General features: G+C 43.2%; 1 protein-coding gene across 5 annotated transcripts in view; it reads left to right on the top strand.

Moving 5' to 3' along the window:
- The window catches only part of RMDN2 (regulator of microtubule dynamics 2), a 570,121-nt gene that overhangs the window by 165,733 nt on the left and 379,969 nt on the right, over positions 1-24,419 (top strand). For 3 of the 5 annotated variants that reach the window (XR_014963030.1, XM_085611417.1, XM_085611418.1), the window contains exon 4: positions 21,172-21,277. Coding sequence is in view for 4 of the 5 variants with exons in the window: in XM_085611417.1 (XP_085467543.1) it covers positions 21,172-21,277 (106 nt within the window). In the remaining variant the exon portion in view is untranslated. The remainder of the gene's footprint in view (positions 1-21,171; positions 21,278-24,419) is intronic. The other 2 variants (XM_085611419.1, XM_085611420.1) reach the window with 1 other exon arrangement.

Genomic DNA, 24,419 nt, shown 5'->3' with positions numbered 1-24,419 from the left:
GCTACTATAGCGGACAAGATGGACGGGATGTCCTCGCGCATAGATGCTATCACACACAAGCTGGACGGCCACGAAGATCGTCTCAAAGAAGCTGAGAGACGTATCTCGGACACTGAGGACACTTCTGCTCGGGTCACCACGCAGGTCAATCGCATGGAGAAATTGCTGAAGTTGGTGGCTGCGAAGAATGAGGACTTGCATGCGCGTAGCCGGCGCAACAATATCCGCGTCATGGGTATTCCAGAGTCCACCAATACGGGGAGGATGGAGGACTATGTGGAGAAGATGTTGTTGACCTCTATCGGGGCGGATGCTCTCTCGGGGCAATTCATTGTCAAGAGGGCGCACCGTGCACTTGGCCCGCGGCTGCCTCCCGGGAGGGCGCCTCGCCCCATCATAGCGCGACTCTTAAATTACCGGGACTGTGATGCTACTTTACGGATAGCGAGAAGCAAAAAGCAACTGTCATATGACGGCAACAGTTTTACAGTCTACCCGGATTTTACTCCGCTGGTTCAGGAGGAACGTCGCAAGTTCACGGCGGTCATGTCCAAACTGCGGCAGGCTCAAATAGACTATGCGCTGTTGTACCCTGCACGTCTTCGAGTAACTCATCAGGGCCAGCAGCGGTTCTTTACGTCGCCACAGCAGGTGGAGGATTTTCTTAAGCACCTGAAGCGGACTGGACGCGGAGCGGACACTGCTGCTGCATTGCGGCCCTCATCACCATCGGGGGCGGATGCTGGCACACAGTAACTATAGTATTGCTTCCTTTCCTTTACTATTTACTGATTTTTCTGTTTCAGGAACTATTTGCATTGGACTAGGTTGCGGACAGTGTGGTAACTGGTGTTAATAAGTGGGGTGGATATTTGTTGGGTGGCTTGTGTACTGTTCGCCTACTTGATCACTCTAAAGAATGGTATTTGACAGGCTGGGCACTCTCGGCTCCGCCTGTGTCTGGGCCTTACCATACACGGTGGACCGGCAGAGCGGGGAGTGATAGTGCAGCCACCTAAGCGATCCCCCATGGGTAACCCCCTGTGGTGGCATACTGCATGGGCTGGGCCATGCGGGTTGGTCACTGCCTTACTGGATTTTTTCTGTGGGTTTCTTGATTTGTTTTTTTTTGTTGTTGTTCTGTATATTGTTGGGGAGGGATAAGAGGGTGGGTGAATACTTCTGGCAAGTTGGGGATGCTTCAGTGGGTGGGGGGAGGTTGTTCACAGGGCGATTATCAGACTTGCTTGTTCCGTCCAGTTGGGAACAGATTGCGATCAGTTATATTGAGCACGGTACTTGCTGACAGACCCGAGAGTATGGCACAACTTGCACTGTGGTACTGTATGTGTTTCCGGTTGCTGCTTTGTGCTTGGTGGGCTCGAACCTTGTTGATTATTATTGAACATGTATACTTATGTCGGATGGGGTGGTGGACAAACTGAACATCATTACTTGGAATGTTCGGGGGTTGGGAGATGCCCGCAAAAAACGACAGATACTAGCCTATCTTGACCGGCATCAGGTACATATTGCTATGCTACAGGAGACACATTTTAGCCCCCGGAGCCCCAATACATTCGCCAGTAGATGGGCAGAACACCGAATCTTTTCCTCTTACTCCACTTATGCTCGGGGCACCGCTGTTCTCATAAAGGAACGCACCCCGTTTCAGCTGGCGGGCGCTGCCTGGGACGAGCAGGGGAGATACTGCATAGTCTGGGGCCGGCTGGGCTCTGACTCTGTCACCCTGGCTTGCTGTTATGGCCCTAATGTGGATACCCCCGACTTTTATTCTGCTTTGTGGAATAAGATATTTGCGGTAGGCTCTAATCATGTTATCTGGGGAGGGGATTTTAATGTCACCTGTGACCCAGGGAACGATAGATCCAACCCTGCCTCGCATCATTACACCCGGGCGGCCCTCCACGATATACTCTGCACTTATCAGTTATTAGATGCTTGGCGGAACTTACACCCACACACAAAGGAGGGTGCACATTTTACGGAACAAGCGGCGTCCTGGGCGCGGTTGGATTATGTCTTCGTGTCCCGTGGCCTGGGGCCCGCTATAGCACGGGTGCAGCACCTGGCGCGTACTTATTCCGACCACGCCCCAGTTCGACTTACCCTGGCATCGGTGGATTACGGTCCCCCGCGCAATAGCTGGAGACTGCGTGCCTCTATTTTGCTGGACCCGGTTTTTCAGAACGGGTTAGGGGAGGAGGTGAATGATTTTTTTGTTCGAAATAAGGGATCGGTCGAGCATGTTGAGACCGTTTGGGAAGCCTTCAAGGTCACGCTCAGGGGATATTGTATATCTAAGGGAGCGGGTGTGCTAAAATATATCGTTGGCACACTGAGGAGGCTGGATAATGACCTGAAAGATTTGGAGACGAGATTGGCCATGTGCCCGGATGGCGCTACCCGGCTCAAGTTTCGAGAAAGGCTCACTGAGTATATGGCAGAGGCGCAACGAGAGACGCGCTTTAGGGGTAAATATTGGACGGCTCGGCAGTATGGGGAGGGAGAGAGGCCGGGCAGGGCGCTAGCGGACGTGATCCGGAAACCACGATACTCCTCCCTAGTGCTGGAGCTCGCGGGCCCAGGGGAGGAAGTGTACAGAGACACGGCGAACATCCTCAATGCATTTGCCACACATTATGAGCAACTGTATACCACACAGAGGGTCGGCGAGCTAGACCTGGATAGTTACCTGGCCATCGTGGCGCTCGGGTGGCTGAGCGATGGGCAGCGGGAGTTCCTTTGCACCCCATTTCAATTGGATGAGGTGCGGGAGGCCATAATGCAGCTTCAATCTGGAAAAGCCACTGGCACCGATGGCATACCGGTAGAATTCTATAAACTGTACATAGATCAAATGGCCCCCATTTTGCGCGAAGTTTATAAAGACGCCCTGGAGGTTGGGTACCTCCCACCGTCTATGCGGGAGGCCCTGATCATTTCCATATTGAAACCTGGGAAGGAGCCGCATTTGTGCGACTCATATCGCCCATTGTCACTCCTTAATTGCGACGTTAAAATACTGGCCAAATTAATTGCCAACCGGCTTAACTTATTAATGGAGGCTTTGGTTCTCCCTGACCAATCGAGGTTCGTGCCTGGCCGCGCAACCTCTCATAACCTACGCACCCTTTTTTCGGTATTGATCAAAGTTGCGCCTGAATTGCCTCTGGCGGCAGTGTTTCTGGATGCCACGAAGGCTTTCGACTCCCTTGAGTGGGACTAAATGTTTGGGGTGATGTTACGTATGGGCTTTCCACCTCTTTTCCTTTCTTGGATCAGGTTGCTGTACTGCATGCCAATGGCTAAGGTGCTCGTCAATGGGCGCGTGTCTCGATCCTTCTCGGTTATGAGGGGCACCCGACAGGGGTGCCCTCTGTCCCCTTTACTCTTTGCATTAGCAGTTGAGCCTTTAGCGGCTAAACTGCAACAACATCACCGAGATAAGGCGTTGCGCTGCAACTTGAAACACATATTAATCTCCCTGTACGCGGATGACATCACTTTGTATGTTCGAGAGCCACACGTCAACTTGAATCCGATCCTCCGCGAGTTTGTGTTCGGGAGACTCTCCGGGATCCAAATCAATTGGTGTAAGTCTTGTGTCTTCCCCTTGACAGCCGCCGGGACTCGATTCCCGATGGACTATACCCTGGAGTGGTGCGAGGATGAGGTGCGATACCTGGGCATTACGGTCTCGAGAGACAGGGATGCGCTCATGCGTCTCAATTACGGCACGACTTAGATGCGCATTGAAGAATGCGTGACTCGTTGGACCTCTCTCCCGCTCTCGATGGCGGGGCGTGCATCCTTGATTAAAATGGGGATTTTGCCCCAGCTGCTGTATCTATTCCTAAATATACCATTCTATCCCGGTAATCACTTTTTTAAAATGTTGAGATCTGAGTTGATACGCCTGGTGTGGGGGGGCAAACACTCACGGCTACAGTGGGATGTACTGGTTAGGCCGTACTCACAGGGAGGCTTCGGTGTACCCAATCTTGAATTATACTATCTTAGTGCACAGACACACTATGCATATTTCTGGGTGCGCCAGCCGCGATATATGCCGCAAGTCGCGGCGGAGCACTGGTTGGCTCATCCCATCCCGATAGACGGAGCACTGTATGATGTGCATACGGGCAGGGAGCTGCCGACGACGACAATTGCCTGCACCGTGGCAGCGTGGCAGCGTATCTGTGGCATGCTGGATGCTCCTATGCTCTACTCCTTGTTGTTGCCACTCGTCTACTGCTGGAGCAGGATTTTCTGATGAAAATCTATTGGGTTTTTAAGCTCTGGTTTGTCTATTTGTCATAATTAAAATTACTAATTATTAATCACTAATTATTTGTTTTGTGTATATGTTTAAACTTATCAACATGAACTAATGAGAAGAAAACCGACACGAGGGAATGCTTTCGTATTGCTATTTAATAAATGTGCATGTTTTATTAAATAAACGTTGCTGAGTGCTGTTTATTTTAAAGCACGAAACGCTTTTGAACTAATGCTTTTCTGTGTTGCAAAAGCTAGATAATTACATACACATAAGGGTATTAGTGGGGTTAACACTGTTTAATCACTATGCTGTGGTAACGTTGTTTTTGTCTCTTTTAATTAAGATGGTCCATTTTGTCCTAGCATAAAATGCCCGCCGTTTGCAGCCTGGCCTCGAGTGAGAGATTTGTGATGAGAGGGCCTTGCTGAATATGGTTGAATCATCTGACCACAGTCTTCGCCTGGTTAAAATTTTCCGTGAGGACAGCAGTAGTGCTGGGCAAGTCTCCAAGAACCAAGAAATGTTTGAATAACCTTGGAGGACAAAGGAGCCATAAAGAATGAACTGGATGGACTCTGAAGTCATCGTGTTAGTTCCGAGGAAATGTGTATGTTGAAAGATACATTTTTCAGTTCCTGTTCTGTCTTTTTATTTTTGTGATTTTTTTCTGAGCGGAGATTTTCCAAATGTAGCGATGCTACATCCTTTCCTGCTCGCTCTGCTCAGTGGTTCGGCGGACGTGTAGAACATTTAATGTTTCTATAATATTGCAAGTTTCATTATAAATATTGTTAGCCTAGAGAGGGTGGGAGGCCACTTTGCCACTTCTTCTCAAACCTGCGTTGGTGAGGATCGATGCTGTGAGGACGGTGACTCGGGAGATTTCTACTGAGAGACTTGTCCTGATGACCCATTCTGACATTTAGCTAGAATAGGTAATTATGAGAAAATGATTTACTCTGATTAATTTCTTTTGACTAATTTAGATAAAGAATCATAATTTTAAATACGGTGTTGGTGATTATTTCTTGTCAATTATTGAGTACTCTATTTGATTATTGTTGTATAGATTGTTTAGATTATGACTCAGGACAATTACAATAACTAGGTCTTATCGACCTCAGTGTAGATGTGGGGTGTTTAGGAGTTTTCTTTCCACAGGTTCAGTGCTGGTGGAGTATTTGAGTGTATGTTAGTGAAATGGGCCCTAGTGTATGGTGAGTGTATGTGCGTGTAACTGTGAAATTACTCTATCCGTGGAAGTAGGGAGATTTTGTACACCCCAATCTGCAACAATTTCCTGGTAGCAGAGTGAGGATGGTTATTGATGATTGTCTTGATCTGATTAGATTGCTTGTACATTAGCTTATTGATTATTGATTGATGTTGGTATATGTACTAATACTATATGTTGGAGTCGTCATGTTGAGTTATATGTAGTGCTTCTGGAACTTGGGAGCTAGTAGCAGTTCCGTAGTAGGGCAGAGGGAAGTATATGCTGCTCTCGGGAAAGACGGGATTGTTGGTCCTGTATGTATGCAGGAAAAGAAAACGTGTGACAATCGAAGTTGCGCGTCACATTGTCTGGATTCGGAATCAGTGACATTGTCGTATGTTACTATTAGAGATATTTCTGGTATATAAGGAGTGTGTATGGTAGTGAAGGTTATCTGTGAAACTCTGGTCTTAAGTCCCAGGGATCCGTAAGGTTCGCCGTTAAAGCTTATCGCGGGAGAAGTAATAGGTATTCTCTGAGCTTGTTTGAGAAACTGGGCAGAGGTAAGCTGCTTGGTTAATGTGTGTTATAATTCTGTAGTAGAGCAGATTGTTCGCTGTTCTCGGGAAAAGCAGGATTCTGTGTGTATGTACTATATATTTTCTTGTATGAATGTGCGTGAATGCTCATATATTTAGTTGATTGTAAGACTCTTTGGATAAGTCCTAGAGGAAACAATTAATGAATGTATGTTAGAAGGGCAGAGTAGAGGGATGTACTACTGTGTCAACGGGATTCTTGTGAAATAGATTTTCTTTACTATTCTGTGGTTAGCGAAGCAGACAATGGAGATGTTTATATGTTGTAACTAATAGATTTTGTAGAAATTTGACACGGAGTCTACTGAGAAATTTTGTAAAGGAGGGGTAGACGAGTGACAAGAGACAGGAGACAGAAGCGACTGCAGCGACTGCTGACGTCAAACAGACCGCGCTCTGATTGGATATTAGATCAGAATAGTGCTCGCGCTGAGATTGGTGCGTTGGTGTGAGCCGCGCAAGGATTGGTAGAGCTATTCTAGTGACGTAAACGCTCCAGGATTGGTGCGTTAGTGTGAGTCGCGCTGTTATTGGTTAAAAAATCATATTGTGCAGTTGTATTACGGAAGGGATTAGAGAGTTTTGGTAAACGTTAAAATGTATTACCAAGAAGAGAAAAAGAAAAAATCTTTGTTCAGAAAGATTAAAAATTGGTTCAACAAGGATAAAGATGTTAAAACGAGAGAGGGTGAATTGTTACCTCCATCGAAAACGCCTGCATCCTTCATGGCTGCGAGATATGGATATCATACCTGTATATGGTTGGATAATTGGGTTAGGTATACCAAGGAAGATGGAGTTTTAGCATTTCCAGAACATGGTTCATTTAATCTGGCCGTGTTGAAAAATTTACGGGAAAAGATGTTATGTCTTGACCCAAGACCAAGGCCGACACAGTTCGAGGCTTTAGTGGAATGGGAAGAGGAAGTGCATGAGCGAGAGAAACGGAGGTCTGGAGGCAACTATAGGTACATGTTCGGGAGGAGACATGGTCGTGAAACTCATCATGATCCAATGACGAGATGGCGAGATGCTAGTATGTCAGAGGGATTATATCCTATGAGAACAGTTGAAGAGGGAACAGAAAGGGTTCCTGAGGCAGAAGTGAGAAGATATGGAGTTAATGAATATGAGGATGAGGTTTTCAATGACATGATTTACAAAAGACCACCTCCATACAGACCGGAACCAGAAGAGAGTACACCAGTTGTTTCTCCGATAAGAGATACAGTCCGTATCATTGAGACAGAAAATGTGACACCTGAGTTAAGAAGTGGTAATCCTTTCAAGGAAAGAGAGAATAGAAGCAGTGGCGAAAATACGAGAGAATTAGCCAGAACTACATCGGAATTGACTGAAAAGATCAAAGAGCTGACAAAGAATCTAGACGCTGTTACGGTGCCCGTAACTATAGGTCCGGTTATGCCTGTTTTTGATAAGCAGAGGACGGGTGAGAATGGTTTGGTGATTCCATATGTTGGGAATAGATTGACAAGTTTGGCTGGTCCTTCAGGAGATTCAGGAAAAAGGGCAGGAAAATTCAGACATGACACATGTAGTGAAGGATTAGAGGTACAGTCTAATTCAGGACTGGATGCTGGTGAAGCTAGTTGTTCAGGGATGCCAATTTTAGAACCGCAGAAGAAAGTGGTTCCAGTGAGAAAATCTAATGAAATAACAGCTGAAGATTTGAATGAATGGATGAAAGTTCTTCAAAAGAGGGATAAAGATTCACAAGCAATTGATGTTGCTAGGTTACGTGTAGAATTAGAAGAGCTTGTTGCAGGGACAGTTCCAACAGAAATTCTAAAAAATCATCATAATGGTGAATTGTTGTTTATGTGTAAAAATATCACGTGGAGAGCGAGAAATACACATGACAGATTAAGAGCAATAGCAAATGACTATGGAGTTGACATTGATAAAGTGAAAGTTTTGCAGAAGTCTTACAGGATGGATTTCACAGATAAAGATATTGAAAATTTGAATGGTACTGGTAGAACAGGACAGATTAAAGAGATGATCGCTTTATTGCGAAAATGGGGTGATGTTGAGAAGTGGAAGGATAGGTGGTACAAAAAGAGAGAAGAATCAGGGGATAGGACTTATTCAGCATTTCCTGTGAGAGAAAAAGAGAAACCAGTGGATACTTATCCTATGAGAGAAATACCTGGAGGAGGATATGTACATGTTCCATGGACCAGACAGGATATTTTATCATTTACGAATGATTTCCCTCGATTGAGAGAAAAGCCCGTCGAGTGGTATAGGCAGGTAGACAGGTTTGTGAAATTGTCAAAAGTGCTGTGGATTGACCTGAATAGTCTGTTTGATATAATTGTTCCAGCAGACTTGTGGGCTGAGTGTAAAATAGTTGTGAGTTGGCCTACTGAGGAATATCCAAGAGATCAGAGAACAGGAGCACCAGATCCAGAAGTAATGAGAAAGTATGAGCAGGTGATCGTATACCTGAAAAATAAAGTACCTCCAAAAGAAACAGACTGGGTTAAAATAGATCGAACACATCAGGAAGCAAAAGAATCAGTTCATGCTTTTTACGAGAGGCTGATACTGGCATTTAAACAATTCAGTGGAGATGAACACCGGGGTGACAAGGATTTGAGTCATTTTGTATACAGATTTGTATATGGCCTGAGACCTGAGATTAGTGAAAGAATTCGTGAGCATACTGTGGATTGGCAGAGTAAGAAAATAGATGAGATTCTGAGACATGCAAAATACTTCAGTGATGAGATTGAAGCAAAACAGAGAAAGCTGAAAGAGAAAGCAATGTGGGCACAAGTGAAAGTTGCGGAAAGACAGGAAGCACAGTTGGTGGAACAGGCGAATAATGCAGGAAATAATGCAGGGAATAGACCTAGGTATGCAGGGAAAGGAAAGGGGAATCTTGAGGAAGCTAAAAAAAAGTTCCCATGTCACAACTGTGGCCAACTGGGACATTGGAGATCTGAGTGTACCAATCCACCATTAGTGAATAATGAGGGAAAATCCTTAAATCAACAGGTGCAGAACGAAGGGAATAATCAACAGCAGCAACAACAGAAAGTTGTGAGACAGCAGAGTCAAGAGCCAAAACCGCCCTTGCCGCAGAATAGAGGATCACAAAAGTATAATCCGGATTCGGGATTCTACAATGATGAGCAGGTAAACAAACCAAGGCGTTCTAACCAGGTACAACAGTACTTGTTAAAGAATGAAGGGAGTGAGTCTGAGGGTGATTATTGACGGTGCCGAAGAGAGGAGGAAGAGTGCATACTTGGTGCAACTCTAGAAATAGACCAGGCAGGACCATTTGTGGATGGAAAAATAAATGAAGAAGGTGTTACTTTTTTGGTAGACACAGGTGCGACAAGATCAACTGTCAGGTCAACAGATATTAGAAATCTTTGGTGTAGCCAATACACAAATAAGGACACGTCTTACTGAACCAGTAAGAGTACAAATAGGGAAATTTTCAGACATGCACAGATTTATCGTCTGTGACACTAGTCCAGTGAACCTGTTAGGTAGGGATCTACTTTGTAAAATGAATTGTACAATTTTTTGTACACCGGATGGAATAGCTTTTGAAACGCCAGATGAGGATGTTTTGTACCGAATGACTCTAGAAAATAGAGAGAGTGAGTTAATTGGTGCATATGCTGTGTTTGATCCGGAAGATTTGCCTCAAGAACTGAGAGACACAGTGAAAAGGACAGTTTGGGATTTTACTGGAGAGGATGTGGGATTGATGAATAATGTAGATCCTGTGAAAATTTCAGTGAAAGAGGGAATTACTTATCCTAACATTCCTCAGTACAAAATGACACCAGAAATAATTGAGGGAATAACTCCTATAATTGAGAAAATGATTCAGCAGGGAGTTCTGAGAGAACTACTGAGTAGTCCGTGTAATTCACCGATAATGGGGCTAAAGAAACCTAATGGGAAGTTCAGGATTGTACAAGATTTGAGAAAAGTTAATCAAATTGTGGTGGCATGTTGTCCTATTGTGCCAAATCCATCAGTGATTTTGTATTAGATTCCACATGATGCTGAGTGGTATACAGTGATTGATTTGTGTCATGCTTTCTTTTCAATTCCATTGCATCATGACAGCCAGCCGATTTTTGCATTTAGATTTGGCCAGCGTATTTTAGCATGGTGTCGTATCCCACAGGGGTATACAGAGAGTCCTTCAATATTCAATCAGTTATTGAAAAAGTCATTGGAGAGTTTGATCATGCCTGAAAACTCAGTACTAGTGCAGTATATTGATGACCTACTTGTGCCATCAAAGACACGTGAAGCTTGTGAAGTAGATACTATAGCTTTACTGAATCATCTGGCAGATGGAGGGTTAAAAGTATCTCCAGCCAAATTGCAGTTCTGCAAGAAAGAGGTGCATTATCTTGGACACAATATTGAAAAAGGTCTGAGAAAAGTGACTGATGACAGGATCAAAATTATCAGGGAAATGAAGGCCCCAAATACCCAGAGGGAAGTGAGCATGTTCCTGGGAATGGTGGGTTATTGTCGTCCGTGGATAATTAATTTTTCGCTGATAGCAAAGCCACTGATTAAGCTGACAAAAAGTGAGATGACAGACCCATTGGAATTAGATGGAGAACAAATGGCAGCATTTGAAGAGTTGAAAAGCAGAATGTGTGAAGCCCCTGCTTTGGGTATGCCAGACTATGAAAAGGAGTTTGAATTGTACTGTAGTGAGAGAAATGGATGTGCACTTTCAGTGTTAATTCAGAAGCATGGATTACTGAGAAGGCCTATTGCGTACTTCTCATCGACACTTGACCCTGTAGCTGTAGGTTTACCAGGTTGTCTGAAATCTGTGGCTGCGACATGCAGAAGCCTAGAACAGAGTGAGGGAATCATAATGGGATATCCTGTAAGGGTATTCGTACCTCATAATGTGGCAATTCTTTTGACAAGAAGCAGAACTCAGTACATGTCACATAGTCGGTTGACTAAATATGAGAAAGTCATTCTGGGAGCATCAAATGTAACTTTGGAGAGATGTGTGAATGTGAATCCAGCGACATTGTTGCCGGATATTGAAAATGTGGGTGTGAAAACAGAAGATGATCACAATTGTTTGGATGTGCTTGATTACTGTACAAAACCGAGACCAGACATAAGGGATCTTCCCTTGCATGAGAGTGATCATGTGTTGTTTGTGGATGGATCATGCCTGAGGAATGATGAGGGTGTGCTATGTGCAGCATATGCAGTGTGTAAGGTTTCAGAAGTAATGGAAGCATCATCATTGAAAGGAGTGAAATCTGCGCAAGTTGCTGAATTAGTGGCTTTGACAAAAGCTTGTGAAATTGGGAAAGATTTGAGAGTGACTGTGATGACTGATAGTCAGTATGGATTTGGAGTTGTGCATGACTTTGGCCAACTTTGGCTGCAAAGAGGTTTTTTGACGTCGAGTGGGACTCCAATAAAGAATGCTGAAGTGATTGGGAAATTACTTGAGGCGATACAGCTGCCTAAAGAATTAGCAGTTGTGAAATTTGCTGCTCATGGACAAGGAGATGATTTTGTGACAGTTGGCAACCGATATGCAAATGACATTGCTCAATATTGTGCCAAAAATAACCAATCAATTAATCGGGAACGAGAAGGTGAAATGTCTTTTTGTTCTGTGATGTTTACTAATGTCTTAGAGATGTGGGATGAAGTGAAACAGTTGCTGGATGAGGCAGAGGAGGAAGAAAAGAAAGATTGGATCAAGGCAGGTTGTGCCCCAAGAGAGACAGACCATGTTTGGGTCTATAGAGATGGCAGACCAGTAATGCCGAACTCCATGCTGTCAGCAATGGCAAGGATGTATCATGGCCAGGGACATTTGGGAAGGGATTCGATGATCAGGTCTTTTAAACAAACCTGGTACAATGCAAAGTTCAGGACAATTGCAGAGAGTACCTGTCAAAGATGTTTGATTTGCCAGCAATTTAACACTGGGAAAAAGACAGTGGTGAGTCTAGGAACAATAGGCAGAGAAGGAGGTCCTTTTACAAGAATGCAGATTGATTTCATTGAAATGCCCCAAGTGAACAGACTGAGGTATGTACTAGTGGTAGTCTGTTTGTTTTCAAGATGGGTTGAGGCCTATCCGACTAGGAGAAATGATGGAGTAACAGTGGCAAAGTTACTGTTAAGAGAGTTGATTCCTAGGTACGGATTTCCGGTAACGATTGAGTCTGATAGAGGTGGACACTTCTATAATGAACTCATGAGTTTGATTTGTGAAGCATTAAGCATACAGCAGAAGCTACATTGTGCATACAGACCAGAGGCTTCTGGTGTTGTTGAGCAGATAAATGGCACAATCAAGAACAGGATTGGTAAGATGTGTTTAGCCACTGGTATGAAATGGCCGGATGTCTTGCCTCTAGTGCTAATGACTATTAGATCTACTCCAGATAGAACTACTGGTTTAAGTCCGCACGAAATCATAATGGGACGTGCAATGCGACATGCATATGTACCTGTCAATAAGTTGATGACAATAACTGATGACATGATTTTGGATTACTGTAAAGGCCTGGCTGACGCAGTTCATTCTGTGTTTCACCAGATTGGAGAAGAAGCTACCACACTTGAGAAGAAGCAAGCTCATGATCTGAGTCCAGGAGACTGGGTGAGGATTAAAGTTCACAGAAGAAGAAATTGCTTGGTTCCAAGGTGGGGAAGACCAAGACAAGTCATTCTAACTACGACAACTGCAGTGAAGTGTGCTGGTGTGAAAAACTGGGTACATGCGAGTCATACTCTGAGAGTTCCAAATCCAAAAGTTGGGACTGGTAGAGAGTATTTTGAAGAGTCAGATTCCAGTGATGATGAAGACCCAGAACCAGTGAGAAAAAATCAAAGTTCAGGAAAAGAAGCAGAAAAGGCTTCAAGAGAACCATTGAGAATCTCAGAAAGGAGATCAGATTCTGAAAGAGAGCCTGAAGTTCCAAAAAGCAGTGGAGGAAAAAGAAAAGAAAAGAGCAGTTCCACAGAAATTACTCCTGAATCAGAGGAGGAGGAGATTGAAGAACCACTTGAGATTATACCTGAAGAAGTAGAGTCAGAAGAAGATAGAGAGGGACAGATTGCAGAAGACCCCCGAGGAGGTGTAGGGAACATTCTTGACAAGCTAGGTGAAGGGACAAGTAGACAGCAAGAAGATTGCGTGTCGGAGACCCGAGGAGGGAAAGAAGTAGGGAAGTCTCAAATAGTGGTGAAAAAGACTGTGGAGCGAAAGAAAACTGCTGAAGAACAAGAAGCATTTGAAACAGAATCAGATGAAAGTGAGAATGGAAAATCAGAAGGTCGAGTTCTGAGAAAGAGAACTTGGATTGGAGAAAGAAATAATACAGAAACGAGACCGAAAAAGGTTGTAAGAGGAGATTTTTGGCCTAACAACAGAGTAAAGAGGCTGAGATACAGACTGATAAGAGGGAATACATCGAAAGCTGAACAAGTGAATGAAGTGTCGAGTCAAAACGAAGTAAAGAGGAAAGAGCAAAAGGAGTCAAGAGAACCTGAGGAGATAAAGAGAATTAGAAGACCCAACCAAAAGTACAGATCACCGGAATGGCCTTATGTGGCACTGTCTGAAGAAGGAGAAGAAGAAACAGTGAATCGAGACAATCCGGAGGGGATCTTGAGAAAAGTGGTTGAGGAAAAGGAAAAATCTGTTGGAATCTTAAAAGTTATCCTGACTGACATTGGAGAAGAGTCGGATGCACAGGATGTTGTTGATGATCTGATACAATTTGATGTTGCTGAAGAAGAAGGAGTGAAAAATGATGAATATCCAAATTGAGTGAACTGAAGAAATCACTTGGAGAAAAGTGAGAAGGAAAGTCTGAAATTCAGCTGTCTGAAGTAATCCAAAGTTCGAGAAATTACAGTAGTGGAGTAGTAGAGGCTAAGTCAAAAGACAAGGTCAAAGTAGTAAAATGGCTAACATAGAGAATAATCAAAGTAGATGTGCCTTCTTAAGAAGATGGTGTAGTATGTGCTGCTGCTGTACTGGATTATTAATGCTACTATGGGGTGTTTTAGCTTTATTAGTTACATTTAGAGTTTCAATAGGTACATTTGAAATACATACTGAGAATGAGACAAATGCAGAGAAGAGTTCGCAAAAAGTAGTTCCAACTAGAATTAGTAATACTTACATGCATAAAGATAGGTCAATTAATGATTTTTCTAGTAATGTTTTTTCAAAGTTGTTATACGAATATGTGAAAACAATGGAAGTTAGGGATTGCTATGTTTGTATGCAATTACCTGCATCCGTTTCAGAGGGTGTTACTTATCACCATTTACCAGCTATGTATGGAATTTCTTGTAGTGTATTAAGTAGTGTTTTTTATCTGTTAGGGAAAATAGATTATAAGATGTCTAACAAAGATAGTATTTTTGGGCACTTGCCAATGAACAAAGAGCTGAATCCAGCTAAAGAAGCTAACATTTTTGGTGAGATGTTTATTGAGAAAGAAGAATTAACATTAGATTACATTTGTAAGAATAATTTAACTTGCAGTTTGGAAGAAGAGGAGAAAGCTTTCCTAAACATGGTGGAGGAAAGGAGATTGAGTATGCATGAAAAGGCAGGGAAATACAAAGTGAGTGAGACAATTTGGGACATTGAGATGGGAAAAGAATTGAGAAATGGAGCTAGTCCAACTTTAGCTTTAGATGCACCACAGAAGGGTAAGCTGTGCATTACAAGAGGGAAATCCCAATATGATACATATTTTGTTGGGACTAGTGAATGTCATGATACATACTTCATTGCAACAGGATGGGGTTTCAGAGGTGGAGAAGATACAATTTTTCCAGGAGTGTATTATGTTTGTGGGAACAAGGCTTATTACAAGTTGCCTGACCATTGGTATGGCACGTGTTATGTGGGCCTGGTTTTTCCAAAGATCTTTCATATAGATAGAATAGAATAGAAGATGTAGAACATATTAATTTACTAATGCGCTTCAAGAGGGAAACTTGGTCTGAAATAGTGGGTGACATTTTTGGAGCTTTAATTCCAGCAGTGGGAATTTCTTTGAATGCTTATGGGATTCGGAAACTGTCAACAGTGGTGGATCGCTTATCGACAAATACCGCTGGAGGGTTTCTTTTGGTGAATACGGAACTAATTGCCGTACGTGCCATGTCTATGCAAAATAGACTTGCTCTTGATATTCTATTGGCTAAGGAGGGTGGAGTTTGTGGAATGCTGAAAGTTCAACATTGTTGCACTTACATTCCAGACGAAAGCAAAGACCTGAAGGTCTATATCAAAAATATTACTGATTTGCATGAAGAATTAGTACCACTTGAAGCTGAAAGTATTTGGACTAAAATAGCTAATAAAATAGTTGCTGTTAAGAGTTTTATTGCAAAAATAGGTAGTACTATTATAGGTAAGATATTGTTTCCTTTAACTTGTATAATTGTTGCTTTATTGATATTGAGATTGGTGTGTTTGTGTTGTAAAAACAGGGGAGGGGAAAAGAAATTAATTAAAAGAAACAATGAAAAGAGAAATAAAAGGTTGAAAAGAGAACCACAAGAAATTGAATTAGAAGAATTAAGGGAGAGTGTTTATTTAGAAACAAAGAGGGATGATGAAAGAGTGTCTGGTGTGTAGTGTTGTGTAAGGAGGAAAAAGACATTTCCAATTTCTCCTAAAATGGGACTAAATTTCACTAATTTTTATTTTTTTTGGGTTATTTGGTGATAAAATCACCAAAGGGGGGATTGCTGGAGCAGGATTTTCTGATGAAAATCTATTGGGTTTTTAAGCTCTGGTTTGTCTATTTGTCATAATTAAAATTACTAATTATCAATCACTAATTATTTGTTTTGTGTATATGTTTAAACTTATCAACATGAACTAATGAGAAGACAACCGACACGAGGGAATGCTTTCGTATTGCTATTTAATAAATGTGCATGTTTTATTAAATAAACTTTGCTGAGTGCTGTTTATTTTAAAGCACGAAACGCTTTTGAACTAATGCTTTTCTGTGTTGCAAAAGCTAGATAATTACATACACATAAGGGTATTAGTGGGGTTAACACTGTTTAATCACTATGCTGTGGTAACGTTGTTTTTGTCTCTTTTAATTAAGATGGTCCATTTTGGCCTAGCATAAAATGTCCGCCGTTTGCAGCCTGGCCTCGAGTGAGAGATTTGTGATGAGAGGGCCTTGCTGAATATGGTTGAATCATCTGACCACAGTCTTCGCCTGGTTAAAATTTTCCGTGAGGACAGCAGTAGTGCTGGGCAAGTCTCCAAGAACCAAGAAATGTTTGAATAACCTTGGAGGACAAAGGAGCCATAAAGAATGAACTGGATGGACTCTGAAGTCATCGTGTTAGTTCCGAGGAAATGTGGATGTTGAAAGATACATTTTTTAGTTCCTGTTCTGTCTTTTTATTTTTGTGATTTTTTTTCTGAGCGGAGATTTTCCAAATGTAGCGATGCTACATCCTTTCCTGCTCGCTCTGCTCAGTGGTTCGGCGGACGTGTAGAACATTTAATGTTTCTATAATATTGCAAGTTTCATTATAAATATTGTTAGCCTAGAGAGGGTGGGAGGCCACTTTGCCACTTCTTCTCAAACCTGCGTTGGTGAGGATCGATGCTGTGAGGACGGTGACTCGGGAGATTTCTACTGAGAGACTTGTCCTGATGACCCATTCTGACATTTAGCTAGAATAGGTAATTATGAGAAAATGATTTACTCTGATTAATTTCTTTTGACTAATTTAGATAAAGAATCATAATTTTAAATACGGTGTTGGTGATTATTTCTTGTCAATTATTGAGTACTCTATTTGATTATTGTTGTATAGATTGTTTAGATTATGACTCAGGACAATTACAATAACTAGGTCTTATCGACCTCAGTGTAGATGTGGGGTGTTTAGGAGTTTTCTTTCCACAGGTTCAGTGCTGGTGGAGTATTTGAGTGTATGTTAGTGAAATGGGCCCTAGTGTATGGTGAGTGTATGTGCGTGTAACTGTGAAATTACTCTATCCGTGGAAGTAGGGAGATTTTGTACCCCCCAATCTGCAACACTACCACCCCAAAATGCTCCTGCTTCAGGAAACGGTGTTCCGCAGATTTGCGGAACGAGTGCACATTACAACATGGGGGGATCTTTACCACAGTGGTCAATTTCGGACGTTCGAGCACATGCTTCGGGAATTACCGAGTACTCCGCTCGATGCGTTTTTATATATCCGCCTTCGGCACGGTGTCCGATCTCTTACCCCTGGCTTCCCGGACGAGCCCCCTGAGCTTGCGCCCTTACAATTAATACTTAAGAGCGCGACGGCGAAACGCTTGGTCTCGTTAATATACAATACTGTTCACACACAGAGGCAAATATCCTCCGCCCCGGCCCGTGTGTGATGGGATGCGGAGTTAGAAACCGCACTGACAGATGAGCAGTGGGAGTACTGCGCGTTGCAGACGGAACAGGTTTCGGCTAGCAGCCGACTGCGCATTGTGCATTGTAAATTTTTGCATAGACTATATTACACGCCGGCCAGATTGTGCCGCTACAAGTTGAGAACGGCGGACAACTGTGAAAGGTGCAGAGCACCGAATGCGGATTTCCTACACTTGGCCTGGGAATATCCGGGTGTCCATGCTTACTGGAAGGAGGTTTTTGAGGCCTTAGCTTTGATGATAAACGAGCATATCGAACCCACGCCCCTGCTGGCAGTACTGGGCTATGTCAAACCATTGAAAGCTGTGCACCGCAAGTATGTAGCGCTGGCGCTGCTGCTGGCAAAGCGGCGAGTGGCGTGTCGCTGGGGCAGAGGGAGAGCGCCGAAATTCAAAGTGTGGTTGGGTGATTTGATATATTGTCAGGAGCAGCTCGGCACATATGCAGACCTGCTGCCGGGCGCCTCTAAACCCAGAGATATTTGGGGGCCGCTGAAGGGCTATTTACTTGCACATCCACAAGGTGGCACCACAGAGGTGAGCGGAGAGGGGAGTGTGTCTGGGGAGGGAGGTTGGGGGGAGGGAGGTGCGGGTAGGAACTGATCCACTTGAAACTGCATAGCTTACACTGCATTAGCACGGGGTTGCGATGACGGGGGAGGTTACCGTTGAAGTATCCCTTGGGGGCGTGGGCTGGACTTTGTCGGATATACTGATGTGCTGTACCTGGAAACAAAAACGGGCCAAAAAAATAAATAAATAAATAAAAATAACAAGCGGCAACTGTGTCAGATTATGTCATGGATACTGTGCTGATTTTTATGCTCCTGAATACCATGCAATTGTCTGTAATGTTTGAACTTTATAAATTAAGCTTTAAAAAAAAAAAAAAAAAAAAAAAAAAAAAACTTTCCCTCATGTATCGGAATTTAATCTTGTGTTTTTGCCCGTGATCGTATGTATCACTGCTGCCAGAAAATAAACCTTTTTCGCGCAAGAACCCTCACTCACCCGAAGGTGACATGCTTCATCATTGGGTTCCCTTCTCACACTTGGACTGCAAGGTCCATAGTGTGGGCTACAACTCCCCAAAGGGGAGGAGATGGGGTGTTTTGTAAGAATGAGCGATGGTGAAGGGGTGGTGAGCGGCAGATTGCAAATACCAGCGATTATCTCCAGAGGTCCAAATAGACTTTATTGAGTGGCCTATGGTATAGACTTCAAAAAGAGGACTAGGGATTAATATATCATAGTCCTATTGGGGTCAACATGTTTCTGCCCAACTATCTTCCCATACAAGGATACCAGGGCATTTGTCAGGACCTTAAAGTTCTAATGTCACTCTGCAACAATTCGTGATAAATAAAAAGTGTAAATATACTGGCCCCCATGTGGTCAAGGCGACCAGGATTGCGATGATCCGTGCTTGTTTATGGGCACCGTCTTACTGAAAGTGATAATAAAGACAGTTAGAACATGCTCATTTTGATACATAAAAGTAAAAGAGGCAGCACAGTATGAGTGTTGGACACATAATAATGTTTATAATTTAGCTGTGAATTCTTTGATAGATCTTACCTAGTGACTTAGAGGTGGGGTCCACTCTCGAACCACTGGGTACGTCCTGTCATTCCTGTCATGCCGAACTGAAATAAAGAGCACGGTCATAGCAAAATCAAATGTGTGAAAATATGCAAACACAGACCATGGTAACTCTTTTCAGTATGTATAAGTGTCATCAAAAAATAACAAATGTGGCTAAAAATTGCATGAAATCAAAACACCTTCCTGTATTGTATGTCATAAAAACTAGATCTGTTTTTACATCCTGGCACAGTAGTGTCTTTCATTGACTGTTGTATTGAGCCATCTATGACAAAATGTGGTCTTTGACATATTAAGCATAGGCTTTGACCTAAGGGACCTCATAGTGCAAGAGAAGCAGCATTAAGAACATTCTGGCATTGGCATAATGTATGTAATGTTTGGGCGAAAGAGACCACCATGACAAAATGCTGATCCTAGCAATGGAGGTAATTTGTGACATAGGGGGGTAGCCATAGAACATTTCAAAAACATAATTGGGTGAACTCATAGGGACTGTCTGAATTCATGAGCTTGGCACACCATGAAAGGACTTGAATATTTAGTGAGTGTCTTTTAGAGCCTATGGCTTTTTAGCAAATTTATGTGAAAATTGTGCATTAAAATGCTCTATTAAAGCCCATTTAAAATAAATTCTCAGGGAAGAGAAACCCCCACCCGTTGTTCTCCACTAGAAGAATATATATTAATTGTGCAATTATGTAACTTCATCAGTGTTAATTAATGTGATGTCATCACGATTAAGGTTTTGTGATATCACTTCTTGGGACAATGCACGAGTCAAAGGTCAGATGATGTCACTTTCTGTGACATCATTATGGTCAAAGGGTATATGATGTCACTTCCACTATCCTTGGCATTTTGGTGAGTCTACATCCATGGGGTATGGCTACAGGCAAATTACGTAATGCCTTTACCATTGTATGCATTTCAAATTACAAATGCATGGGCATAGAGGCCCTGTGGGACACAGTGTCTTTCGACAACTGAGAAATGTTGAACAACTATTGCTCCCTAAGGGATTCTTTGAGTCACGGAGAGCCACAAACTGCCTACAGCCAAATGTAGAAAGGGGTTCCCTTCTGTGAAAGATTATCCTTGGTGCAACAACATCAAGGGTTGCATGGCTAAACACTTATAAGGTCCCAAAGGTGAGACCTATTGTAAGACCTATTGGCTATGCGAATGCTTGTTTTTCTTCTCATATTTCTTTAGTCACCCTCCTGATGGCTGTTGTATAACACCTGCTGCAATTCTTTTTGAGGACACCACATTTTCATTGAAATAAGATGTGCAGGTATGGAATATGATGCAGAGTATTTACTGTGCCCCAATGTCTCTTTCATATTGTTGAATGTAAGCAGCAAAGGGGAGTATCCACTGCTAAAGAATCCAGCTGGACATCTTGTATTGAGATGTCGCAGTACATTAAAACAGTTATGTATGAACTGTTTTTAGAATGTAAACTTCTGTTGCTAATTAACCCACATGGCTTTTTTGATCATGCCAATTAATAATCGCATATAAATGCCCTTGATTTGTCTTTTCCTGTTCCCCTTTGAATTAATGTTGCCAGCAAAGTTCATGTCATATTTGACAGCCGAAAATCACCTGGGGAGTACCACCACAACCCTCCTTTTGATTGACCTGGTCATGAAATGTTCTGATTCTCTTTAGTTTCAGAGATCACAATACTAAAGAGGCATAACTGTGGAAGTGCCAGTCAAACCTTAACTTTCCCCCTGTTCCCACAGAAAACTTGCGACAGCCCTAAGAATGCTGAACACTTTTTTGTTATCAAGTGAGATACAGTTTCAGACTCTTGGGGATGGGGACATATTTGATGGCATGTGAGTTTACTGCAAAGGTTATGCCTGGAAATAAATGCATCAGTTGTTTTCGGACAAATGTGTTGTTATTTTAATTAAACCACATACAATAATGAATCGTTTTTTCTCTCAGCAGTATGGAAATGAAGTTAAGTATCTTTGGCGACTGGCACGAGCTCATGGTGATATGTACGAAATGACCACAGATGTTGAAGAAAAGAAGAATTATGCTGCTAATGGTAAGGGTGTAATGTTTATCATTAGAAGGCCACGTTTGAGATCAAAGTGTAGTGGAAGTGTCTGTTCGGTGTGAAATCTAGTCGCAGAAAAGTCAACACTCTTGTGGTACTCACAGTGGCGGCTCGCAGAGGTAACGCTGTGGGGCGGTGAGGCGGGGCTGGGTCGGGGGTAGTGGAGTCTGACATACAACAGCAGATATTTATTTATTAATTTACGTTCACATTTGCCATCGTATGTCGGACTCCACTACCTACCCCACCCAGCTCTGCCTCTTCACCACACAGCGTTACCTCTGCGAGCCACCATTGGGTATTCATAAATATGCAGGGAACACCTCTGCATTCAAAAATCTGTCCTTCTGCACAATCTCGCAGATGTTACACTGGACCTCCTCGAAGGCATCCTATATGCCGGTTGTCTTTTATTGTGCACCACATGTGATGTCAACACTGGTGTGCAACCAGCTCAGCACAGAGTTGTTTTCATCGCAATGCAGTGTTTGACCCCCTGGCATAATGTTTGACCCTCTGGCATAATGCAAGAAACCAAACCAAGAAAAAGGTATAACAAACATTTCTTAACATGCTATAATGTAAATAAAGTAAAAATCAATCAATCATTTTATTCGGCAATATGCCATCAAAGTACAAACAATTAAAATTGCAGTTAAATAAATACATAAAATTAGAATAAATACATTATAAAAAAAATGCATTAAAAATTAATATAAAACAATAGAGGTAGTCACGCAGCAGGTACTTGCAGTGATCTAATGATTTACAACATGAGTAGTACTAATCAATGCTATTATTTTTAGTTTAGATTGCCTGATCCTCCACATCGCCAACAAATACTGTGAGCCTGTAAATACTACACACCGCCTAGTGTCACATTTCAGAATTCTCAGTACCACTCTGCACATCATAAACCCTGGGTTGCGACACAATGGTCGGTTGTACAGATTCCTAGGACCTCAATAGGCCGGCCAAAAATAAAACATGCTCAAGTGTTTCACTCGCTAAAAGACATGAAGCGCATTGCTGGAGAGAGGGCCTTGAATCACCCACCAAGGCCTTGATTCACCCCCCCCCCCCTCCCCTAGCTGTAAAGGAAAGAAGTGGAAGTGACCCATATATGAACTGCATATAGAGTTTCCTTGCAGTTGCCCGCTCAGTGTCATCCAAAAAGTTCTCCAGATCATAGTTGCCTTTCTATTGAAGAAAACCGGTAGTCAAGGTTCCAAAGTGTGCCTGAGCATGCAGCAGATTTAGATTATTTTACCAATAAGCAATCTTTATTTGGGCCTTAGATGTTACACTGCACTCATAAGGGTCATCCCAAAGGTGGCCAAGTCCAATATTTGAGAGGGTTGCCCTAACATGCTTAAGCCATGGAATATCGATTGCGCCCGCACTGCAGAGAATCTCGTGCAACACTACCTGATAAGAAGCCAGCTCTGAAGTGGACCAGAATCTCTTCCAGTATAATATAAGCCTTAAACCAACCTCATACATTAGCTTTTTTTTGCCCCATGTCTAGCCTTAGGGAAAGCAACAGGAACTTATAGGGAGACCAGTCAACTCTTGCAGGAAACTATTTTCAACAAGCCTCAGAGTAGACACATCCCTATGCCCCCAGAGCTCTGCTGCATAAAAAGTGGAGACATGTGCTTGGCAATTAAAGATTGGGTCCATCTAAGAGCGGGTTTGAATGTGTGGTATTGTATAAGCTTAGTTTTAGTGATGTTTATTTCTAGGCTTTTTAGGAGCACAAAAGGAAACAAATGTGTCCAAGATCTTTTGGAGACCCACGGGAGATTTCGAGATAAGCAGCATATCGTCCGAAAACAGGGCCAGTATCGTGGTGTTTGCGAGGGACAGAGCATCAGAACCACCACAGTCCAAAAAAGTTGCTAGGTTGTTGATAAAAAGCGAAAAGAGGATTGGGGCAAGGACACACCCCTGTCTCACCCCCCTTTGAACAGAAAAGGGCTCAGTCAATTCACCATCTGGCTACATCTTATTTGGGCAAAAATAGTTTCATGTAAGTGCATATTCAACAAATAATGTGGTACCCCCAAATTCTCCATCACCTGCCATAACTTGGAGTAGAAAACCAGGTTGAAAGCTGATCTGAGATCAAACAAATAATACATAAAGCTGTTCCTGCCCTAATAAAACATATTCCCAATAAAGAAGCTGAAACCGAAGGACCTGATCTAGTGTACTGATCACTTCTCTAAACCCGCCCTGTAAGGGTGATATTGCCTGGGTCTCAGTCATCCATTCTAGAAGCCTGTTCAGCACAACATTTCAAAAACGTTTTTGAGTAAGATCAAGTAGGTTATTGGGCTTATAATCGGACGGGGTGCCCTGGGTTCCCCTGTTAGGTCTCGCACCTAGCGGTGCAGTGTGTAGAACTGCTCGCGCAGCGAAAGACCTCTTGTACGAGGTTTCAAAATCAAGCTAGGATTTGCACACGCTCGTGCGTGTGCTTTCCCTTTAGGCCACGCTATTGGCCTTTGCGTGCGTGTTTTTCACAAAGGCAGCACGCAATAGGCCAAAGGCGGTCGCGTCGCTCCGCCCATTGGCTATTGGTGTCTGTTACCCGCACAGCCGACATCTGTTTTCAATTATCGTGCCCAGACACAGGTGCGATAATTGAAAGCACATGGCTTATTGTGGCACGCGTGCACCACTCGCGGGCTTCTTTGTTTTCCAATAGCGATCGCTTTCCCTGCTGCTTGTTATTATTGCGGCTCCGACGCCAGCACCGCGGTGTACTACTATAACTACCCCAGCGCATGAGGGGCTCCGCATTTTATCCCGAGGAGCGCCCCATTCTAAGACTCCTCGATGAGAACTGCCTACCATGCTCTTGGATGCGAGCACTGTGAGGTGCTACTACCACTCCAGAGTGTTTGATGGGCTCCGCATTTCATCCACAGCACCGGCCAAGCACCGGCCACATATCGAGACAATCCAACCAGAACGTGTATGCCACGTCAGACGACCCTGAACTCGTCCACACAGAGGGTCGCTGTCAGACTTTTTAAGAACTGCATGTAATTTATTACTTCCTAAATAGTGAGCAGGTTGGACGCTATACCGTGGCTTTCTCTGCAGTCCCGCCCTCTGGTCG

This window comes from Triturus cristatus, chromosome 6, assembly GCF_964204655.1.
Source record: "Triturus cristatus chromosome 6, aTriCri1.1, whole genome shotgun sequence".
Taxonomy (NCBI): Eukaryota; Metazoa; Chordata; class Amphibia; order Caudata; family Salamandridae; genus Triturus; species Triturus cristatus.
This window is presented reverse-complemented; position numbering and strand designations above follow the sequence as displayed.